Source organism: Mustela nivalis, assembly GCF_964662115.1.
Source record: "Mustela nivalis genome assembly, chromosome: 6".
Classification (NCBI taxonomy): Eukaryota; Metazoa; Chordata; class Mammalia; order Carnivora; family Mustelidae; genus Mustela; species Mustela nivalis.
In genome coordinates, this window is record NC_139025.1 from 30,648,962 (window position 1) to 30,658,826 (window position 9,865).

General features: G+C 36.0%; 1 protein-coding gene across 3 annotated transcripts in view; it reads left to right on the forward strand.

Moving 5' to 3' along the window:
* The window catches only part of CPSF2 (cleavage and polyadenylation specific factor 2), a 33,412-nt gene extending 26,485 nt beyond the window's left edge, over positions 1-6,927 (forward strand). For all 3 annotated transcript variants that reach the window (XM_082733956.1, XM_082733955.1, XM_082733957.1), the window contains 4 exons: positions 1,068-1,293; positions 2,389-2,688; positions 4,070-4,204; positions 4,594-6,927. In XM_082733956.1, the coding sequence (XP_082590082.1) occupies positions 1,068-1,293; positions 2,389-2,688; positions 4,070-4,204; positions 4,594-4,686 (754 nt within the window). In that variant the 3' untranslated portion in view covers positions 4,687-6,927. The remainder of the gene's footprint in view (positions 1-1,067; positions 1,294-2,388; positions 2,689-4,069; positions 4,205-4,593) is intronic.
* The last annotated feature ends 2,938 nt before the right edge of the window (positions 6,928-9,865 follow it).

The window sequence follows — 9,865 nt, forward strand, 5'->3', positions numbered from 1 at the left end:
GCAGGTCACAAGTTTAATTTTTTTAAGTGTTTCATAAGCATACTCCTTGACTTAAACATCTCCAGGGCTCCAATGTCTTAAAAATGTTACTATAACCCGAAGTAGTAAATAAACCTTTTTTTGTTTGTTACAGTTGTAACAGCAGTAAATCATCATTCTGGAATTTTTTTTAAGTCATTAGAGAGCACAGTGGTTTATTTGTCTAGTGCTATTCTTTAGTATGTATTTTGAGGTATAGCTGTTATCTAAATAATGTCTATTAACAGTATCAGAAAATTCTCTCCTGAATGGCTGTATCAGTTTATATTTTTGCTAGTGGAACAGAAAGCTTTTTTCATCCCTGTTTCCCTAACAGCATTTGGCATTATCTAACTCTAAAGCTTTCCAGCCTGGTAGGTATAGAGTAATGTATCACTACTGTTTAAATTTGTCTTACTGTGGTTATTAGTTTATCTTCTTCAAATGCTTCTTACCTTTTTTGTTTTCTGTGAATTCCAAGTGCCTGGCTTTTGTGCATTTTTCTCTAGAGGTTGCTGCCTTTTTGTTACTTACAGAGGTTCATTGTATATTTTGGATATTAGCCCTGGTTGGTTTCAGACAATGCAAATATCCTCTCCCAGTCTGTTAACTTGTTTATAAGAGTTGTCCATGGTCTACTTTGTTTAAAAATATCTTTAATTTTGATGTAATGAAATAATATTTTCTGTTATGTTTTTGTGATTACATAAAGAAGTCCCTCCTTGTCCATGGTCACAAACGTAATTCATACATTTTATTTTATTAAATGTAAATATTTACATTTCTCTGTTATGGTTTCAATTCAACCTGCTGTTGTATGTGACATTAGATCAGGATCCAGTTTTATTTTTCTTTATATAGTGAGTTTTTTTTTTCTAAGAGCTACTGAATAATCCCATTCAAATACATATCAACAGTGTGACATGTGTATTTCTAAAATCCTCATTTTATATATCCTATACATTTCTTTCCGGATAAAAGCCATTAATAACCTAGTTTTGGAGTTAACTTATAGAAAAATAAGCTTGAATTATCCTGTCTAATTACAGAGCCAGGGTTACTTACATAGATTATGAAGGACGCTCTGATGGAGATTCCATTAAAAAGATTATTAATCAGATGAAACCACGACAGCTGATCATTGTCCATGGACCACCAGAGGCTAGTCAGGATCTCGCAGAGTGCTGTCGTGCATTCGGTGGGAAAGATATTAAAGTGTACATGCCAAAGCTACACGAAACAGTTGATGCCACTAGTGAAACTCACATCTACCAGGTAAGTGCACTGGCATTTGAGCCACACAGAAACAAAGACTTTTTGTTGCAGATGAGGACAGGTATATTAGGAATTCAGTGGTGAGTGAGACAGACATGGTCCCCTTGACTTAATAGATCTTATGGTCAGTGGGGCTTATAATAAGGAAAGATCATTTATCACATTGTTATTACCTCTGATAGAGGAAGTACAGGATGTTGTGAGACCCCAACCCAGATTTGGAAGTTTACAAAAGATTTCCCAGAGGCAGTGATGACTAAGCTGAATCCTAACAGATGTTTAGATGGATCCTCAGGGTGGTATAGAGAAGGGGAAAGGGTATTCCAGGCAGAGGGAACAGCATTTGTGGAAGTGTGAAGGTGAGGGGAATGGGGAGTATTCAAGAATTCACATGTTTTATAAAAATTCACTGATATCAAGGGTCTATTTCTAATTGAAAAAAAAAATGGAGGCAGGTATAAAAAATAGGAGTAGCACAGAGGAGAGGTTAGATTTTTATCTGGTTGGGGGGATGGTGTCAGTTAAAGCAGGAGCGATGTCTGGATTTGGTTGGAAAAAATGGGTTGGAATTCACCAGGCAGCAAAGTTATTCTGGGCAGAAAAGAGGAAGCGGCGTTCCAAGAATAAGGATGTGTGAATTCATGGTAATGAAGGAAACAGTAAGTAATTCAGTACTCCTGAAGAGCAGCAACCACTAGAGGATGAGGCTTATCAGTGGTTCTCAATGTTGGCTGCACATGAGAACCATCTGGGGAACTTGAGGGGTGGTAGGGGGACTCAGTGCTCTGGATTTAGTCTCACCATTTGTGTTAGAGTCACTGAAGGTAGAACCTGGCATTAACATGTCATTTAAGAAATTGCCATGTGATCCCAGGGTGCAACCAAGGATTAAGAACCTTTTGGGAAGTAGACAGGGATCCTAATGATTTCACAGGTCACTAGGTCATTACCAGTCACTGTGAAGATCAGACGAGTGAAAGATTTTCAAATCTTAATACGCATTACCAGAATTAGCAAATAATAATAACTGGTTATATTTTGTTGTTAATTTATACTCGGGGTTTCATCTCTCCCTCCCTTTTGCATCATGTCTAGGTGAGATTGAAAGATTCACTTGTCAGCTCCCTTCAGTTTTGTAAGGCAAAAGATGCCGAATTAGCTTGGATAGATGGTGTCTTGGATATGAGAGTTTCCAAAGTGGACACAGGAGTTATTTTAGAAGAAGGAGAACTGAAGGATGATGGAGAGGACTCAGAAATGCAAGTGGACGCTCCTTCGGATTCCAGCGTTATAGCACAACAGAAGGCCATGAAGAGTCTGTTCGGGGATGATGAGAAAGAGACAGGTGAAGAGAGTGAGATCATTCCGACCTTGGAACCCTTACCCCCAAATGAGGTAAACAAGCACATGCTGCTTCTGTCTCTTCCTTCATTTGCCATCCTTTGGATTTTTCTTTTATGTTTTTAACTCTAAAATATGTGTTTGGGGGCACCTGGGTGGCTCAGTGGGTTAAAGCCTCTGCCTTTGGCTTGGGTCATAATCCTAGGGTCCTGGGATCGAGCCCCGAATTGGGCTCTCTGCTTGAAAGGGAGCCTGCTTCCCCCTCTCTTGCCTGCCTCTCTGCCTACTTGTGATCTTTGTCTGTCAAATAAATAAATAAATAAAAATCTTAAAAAAAAAAAAAATAATGTGTTTGGTGTAGGCTGATTTTGGAGTTTTAGAAAAAAGATTACTTAAGATGTGGTTGTGTGTGCACACACAAGCATGTGTATATATCCTGGATGGCAAGGGAATGATAATTTAAAGGAAATGTTTAACAAATATTATAGATACATTATTGTTTCATAATTTATTTTTTCAGATTTTAAATTTTGATTGTGAGGATTATATCACATACCTGCTTCCAGTCAGAAGATTTATAGTTTTCTAAGACTGAAACCTTGTCCTCCATTTTTGTATGTTGTCAATTCAGCTGAAATCATTTTTGGTTTGATATAGTTAGAAATCTTTTATTAAGCACAGATAAATTTTTAATTTAGTATTTACATGTTCTCAGGAGATACCCTAGTTAGCAAAGATTTCTGGTAATTAACTTACAACAACAGTGTTAAAACTGTGTCATCAGAGTCGTGTGTGCATGTCAGGGGACTCCAGGCTTTCTGTGCAGTAAGGAGTAGAGGGACAGCCTCTGTCGCTGGATTCCCTTCTAGTGTTGCTCTTGAGATTGGGGAAGGAATAAGAATCTTTTTTTCTGTGTGTGCTAAAGCTAGTGCTCTTCAAGGCAATTTCCGAGTAGCAGCAATAGGTTGAGCCGCTTGTTTTTCTGATTCTAAAACCTTTTGGCATTCACTCTCCGGGAGGAAGGAAGGTGAAAGTGGGATCAGGGAAGAACTCCCCTCAGAACCAAGTGAAGGAGTTGGATCTAGAAAACCAAGTTTTTGGTTGAGTTCTGCCTACTGGCACTCTCCTTGACCCCCTCAAGCAAGTGGGTGAGTGGAGAGCATCACATCAGCAAATGTCTCTCTGTTTCTGTGAGGCATGACTAATAAAAATTGATTGGGAAACATTCAGAAAATGTGAAGGGCTTTGTAATGTTAAATAAGGAGGTAAAATTCAGAATAACAACTTGGAGTGTGATTTGCAGCCTTGCAGAGGTCTTCAGAGGATGACAGAAAGTATCTTAGAGATCCTGTGTTAGTTACTTCACTTTATTCAGTACAGCTGTGTGTCTGCTGTTTTATCTGAAGTGTTTCTTTCCCCTTTAACCTTTTCTAAGGTTCCTGGACATCAGTCAGTTTTTATGAACGAACCAAGACTGTCAGACTTCAAGCAAGTTCTTTTACGGGAGGGGATTCAAGCTGAATTTGTAGGAGGTGTACTTGTTTGCAACAACCAAGTAGCAGTCCGTAGAGTAAGTGTTTTTAATAAGGGATGAGTTGAACAAGTACTTCTTTCTGATGCGTTGCCATTTTGAATTCTGTAATTCTTGACTGGTAGTTTCACAAACTGGAGACCATAATTTATATTCATAATGATGACCTTGAAGGCTTACAAAAGTTACTATCAAAGAAATGATGTATAATTTTATTGTAAATTTTTATTATTTGAATTCTGACATTTACATGTCTATGTTAGATTCATGACTCGAATATTCTATCTGTGTTCTATGCAGAGCAACCCATTCCAGACCAATCAGCAAATAACCCAGTTAATATATCTTGTTTATTATGTCTGCATATTGATGATTAGGAAATGTGCTAAAGAGTTGTTTTTTTTTTTTTTTTTTTTTTTACTTTCTAGACGGAAACTGGACGCATTGGATTAGAAGGCTGCCTTTGTCAAGATTTTTATAGGATAAGAGACCTTTTATATGAACAGTATGCCATTGTGTAAAGGACATGATGTCAAGAAGTATCTGTTTGACCTTTCTAAGAAAAAGCATTCTTATTCTAAGCTTTTCCTTTTTTGTTTTGTAACATACAAAAAGAATTGCCAGAAAAATTTAACATGCATTAGTTTTTTTAAAAAAGTGTAAATACAGTCCATTTTGCTAATGTTCAAGTGAGCATTCTACCTTTTGGCTTTCAGAGTGATAGAGATCCTAACAAGTGTGCAGGCCAGAGAATTGAGGGTGATTGGTTTCCTCTACAGACCCCTTATTCTAGAAGGGCTTTTTACTTGAATAAAACAATGCAACTTAGCAAACCAGCTCATGGCCTTAGAGAAACATGTTTGCAATTGTGAGTTCTTGCAAACGGTTTCTTATATTTTCTGGAATGAAAAGTGAGAATTATTTAGAAAAGATGTGCTATATTAAAAAAAAACAAAACAAAACTGGTGAAACGGTTTTTTGAGGCCTATGTGTTTAAAAAACAAAAAACAGTTTGTTGCTCTAACTGTTCTTTGGACTCTGATAAGCAGTTGTCTTCACATGGGGCATATCTCCTTACCCTACCTGGATTTCCCAGCTATTCAGTCTACTGGAAGGTGGTGCACATTTGATTCAGAAATCAATTTTTATTTCTCCCATTTTTTGTTTTATCAAGGTGTTGTTCAGTTAGAACTACACCACCACCCTTTGAATACACATAATTCAAAAGAACTCCTTGTCATGTTACAGTCTTAAGGATTCTCTATGCATTTTAGCTCTCAGCTAGGTTACTTATCAGAGACCCCTCAGTGCTCTCTTTTTAAGGAAACAGATGTTGAACATCGTTTTATAAGGTAATAGCATAATTTAATCAAAATGTATAAATGTTTCATCTCTTAGGCTTGCTCCCTCCTAAGGTTACTGAAGCAGTGGATAGATTTTATACACCTAAATACAAAAATAATACTGAAGTTGATTAAGGTCATCCTTTCTGTGTTCCTGTCTTTCTTGGGGCTGGCATCCCTGGTACAGGATAAGCCACTTGTGTTTAAGAGTAAAAACTGAACATACGCAATTTTCATTGAACCTAAAAATGAAAATCATGTTACCTGTCATCTGATGCTTTTTCATGTGTAGCTTGATTGTGGCCGTCCTTGATCTTTATTTCTTAAGTATTTAAGCCTTCTTCCACATACTTAGCATCTTTAGAAGGATCATTCCTGTTTAACTTATATGGATCTATGTATAGTATAGTACTACCCAATGATATCAGACTGGGATTAATATTTTATTTCAAAGCTGATGGAGAGTTCATTATGGATTATAGTGCTAACACAAAGTTACAGTCTTCTGATACCAAAAATCAGAATGCAAAACAACATTACAGAAGGTGACGATAAAGAGTATTTTCTTTCTTTTTTTTTTTTTTGGAGAGCTTTGAAAAAATTTCACATCAATTCTTGTTACTGAAGAGAGTGAGCCTGGAATCCTATTTATATTCCAGGGGAAAGAAAGTCTGCATTTGTTACATGGCTTGAAGCATCTGGTTATACATATTATATTGCAATACTGATACTGAAAAATTGTTGCTCGCTTAGCCTTTTTATTGTCTTATGAAGAAGGAATTAAATTTCAAAGTACTCCTTGAAGATGGCTGTGTGAATGTCACTGCAAGAGCAATACTTTGACCTGTTTCTTGATGACAGAATTGCTAAAATTTCAAAAGGAAGACATTTGTTTAGCTTTAGTCACTTAAGAAAAATATAAATTCAAAAAATAAATCATGAACTCAGAGGAACTTTCAGATTTTGTTTAGAGGCAAATTAAATACAAGTGGACGATCAACTGATAAGTATAAATAATTTGGTTAAAAAGAAATTTTATTATAGTATTTGTTTTAATGGATTATAAATGTCAAGTATCATTGCAAATGTTTCTGTTTTCATGAACCAGTAGGTGGTCTGAAATAGAAGTGAGGAAATCAATTTTCTAAGGAGGGCTTTTTATAAAAAAATTGAAATTCACATACCATAAAGTTCATTATTTTAAAGTATATAATTCATTGGGTTTAGTATATGTAGAGTTGTGCAACCCTTACCACTCTAATTCCAGCACTTTTTCATCCTCCCCAAAAGGAACTCTTTACCCATTAGCAGTCACTTCCCATTTTTCCTTCATTTCAGCCCCAGGCAACCGTCGGTTTATTTTCTGTCTGTATGGATTTGCCTGTTCTGAATATTTCATAAAAATGGAATCATACAATATGTGGCCTTTTGTGTCTGACTTCTTTCGCTTTGTATAGTATTGCCAAGATTGATATTACAGCCTGTGTCAGCATCCTTCATGCGGTTGAACAATACTCCATTGTGTGGATACACCACATCTTGTTTATCCATTCTTCAGTTTGTGGACATTTGGGTTGTTTCCACCTTTTGGCTCTTAGAAACAATGCTGCCATGAACATTCCTATGAAGTTTTTTGTGTGGATATATGTTTTTAGCTTTGGGAGGTTTATACCTAAAAGTAGAATTGCTGGGTAATCAATATGGTGACTCTTTTGAGAAACTATCAGTTTTCCAAACTTTATTTCTAAACTACTTCCCAAAGTGCCTATACTATTTTACATTCCCACCAGCGGGATGCAAGGATTCCAGTTTCTCTGCATCCTTGGCGACACTTGTTACTTCCTCTGTTATTTATTTTAATCATCCTAGTGGGTGTGAAGAGGTTTTCATTTAAATTTTCTTAATGACTAATGATATTGAGCATCTATTCTGTGCTTATTGGTCATTTGCATGTCTTTAGAGAAAGGTCTGTTCAGATTCTCCTGCCTATTTCTTAGTTATCTTTTTTTGTTGTTGAATTAGTAGTTTTAAAATACAGTTTGGATACTTAAATCCTTATCACATATGTGATTTGCAAACATTTTCCCCATTCTTTGTTTTTCACTGTCTCGATTGTGTCCTTTTATACCATAAAAGTTTTTAATTTTGATGAATTATGCTTTATGCTTTTTTCTTTTGGTTCCATGTGCTGTTGGTGTCATATCTTAGAAACCATTGCTTCATCCAGAGTCACAAAGATTTATACCTGTTTTTTTCCTATGAGTTTTATAGTTGAAACTCTTGAAGTCTTCAAATTCTTTAAAGTTAATTTTTGTATATGGTTTGAGGTAGGGGTTCAATTTCATTCTTTTGCATGTGGCTATCCAGTTGTCCCAGCATGGTTTATCGAATATACCATTTCCTCATCAGATTATCACTTTTGTTGAAAATCCATTGGTCATAAATGTTTGAGTTTGTTCTTGGACTCTCAGTTCTGTCTCATTGATTTATATAATACATCCTTTTGCCAGTACCACATTGTCTGGATTCCTGTTTATTAAGTTTTGCGATTGGCAAGTGTGAGTCCTCCAACTTTGTTCTCTTTCAAGATTGTTTTGATTTTTCTGGTTCTCTTTGAATGTCAGTGTGAATTTTAGAATCAGCTTATCAGGGTCTGCAGAAAACCCATAGGGGAGAAAAAAAGTAGTTGAAATTTACAGCTTAAAATCATATGGTGTTGTGGCTGAGGAAGACTGGAATTCATCTAGTTCAGCTCACTTATTTTACTTTTGGATGAATCGGCCTCAGGAAGGGAAGGGATTTGCTTGGGAGCCTCATAGCCGTTCAGAGTGGAAACAGGACCCAGCTTTATAGAGTCCCTTCATTGATCTAGAGTCCTTATAGAGCCCACTGAACACTAAAATAAGTATGTTGAACTAGGTAAGTTCCACAGTCCCTACTGTAACATTATGAGGTGTAAGGCTGTAAATTTCAACTACTTGTCTTCTGCACTGCTGTGTTTTCATTTCTTAGTATATGTTCACTTTACGTAAGTACTAGCAATTAGTACTTCAGCGATTGAGAGGTTGACTGTTTTGGTGCTATTTGTTCCTTGTCATCTCCTTCCCCTCATATTCATCCATTCAGCAACTACAGAATGAACATGAAAGTGAAGTTGTAGTGGGAACTAGAGAAGGAACATTCAGATCTGCCTACCTGAGCAGAGATCAACGAGGGGTAATTTTCTTCTCCTTTTGCCTATCTCTTTTAACTATCTTAGTTGCATTTATGAGAAAATACCAAAAATCCCCAAAATAAATAAACCGAGGATTTTGCTGGAAGTTGAGGGTATCTTTATTCTCTCCTTTTTCTTCCCCCTCCACCCTCGCAGCGTGCACACACAGCTCTCTTTTTTGGGGGGAGGGTGCTTTTCATTTATGACTCAGGCCTATTTCATTTTAGTTCTTGAAGTCAAAATATGATTTCAAGGAGCAAAATAGAAGTTTGGGGAGTTTTAAATTTCTCTTCACTGTAGTTGAAGTATATGTGCTTTCTTTTGTGAAATTGTTAATGGATTCCAGGGGTCCTGCTCAAATTTTTGATACTGAGTGATAATCTCAAGTGGAGAATGTATGAAGGATTCATAAAGTCTTACTACATCATTTTCCCGAGTTTTTCTTGATTGTAATGTTAATATTCAACTGATCATATTTCCTTTTTTCCTCTGAAAATTTTGTTTTTAAGGCACTGCTAAATTGTATATTCACAACTAGTGAAGTCCTTCAAACAAATCTGTTTTTATTTTATTTTATAAAAAGCTATTTTTATTCCAAGGGTGCTGCTGCGGTCCTCGTTTTTAATATTTTGGGAGCTCTCATTTCTCTTTAGATTCATTTACCAAGCTTATGAGGAATGTAAACTATTTTAGAAACAGCTTGCAGTCTTGACCCAATATGACATTATCACTTGACTCTGAATGATTGTGGGGGGGGGGGGGGATTAAAAAAAACCAAACCTCTTCTATAGACAGACATTTGCTACCATTGGAGATTTTTTATATTAAACATTTAATCCCAAACTATAATTTTTTTTCCAAACTATAATTAAAAGCAGAATATACCAGAAATCATAAAGATAATCTAATTTCCAACACAAGTCATGGTTTAGGTTAAATTTCATATTTAAATATCAAAGGATGTAAGTCTCTAATGAGACTGTAAATTCTTTATCAGTTATGAGAAAAAATTACTTAAATGTACAGGGCTCAAATTCTCAAGGTTTTTTTTCTTTTTTTAAAAGATTTTATTTATTTATTTTACAGAGAGAGATCACAAGTAGACAGAGAGGCAGGCAGAGAGAAAGAGGGAGGGAAGCAGGC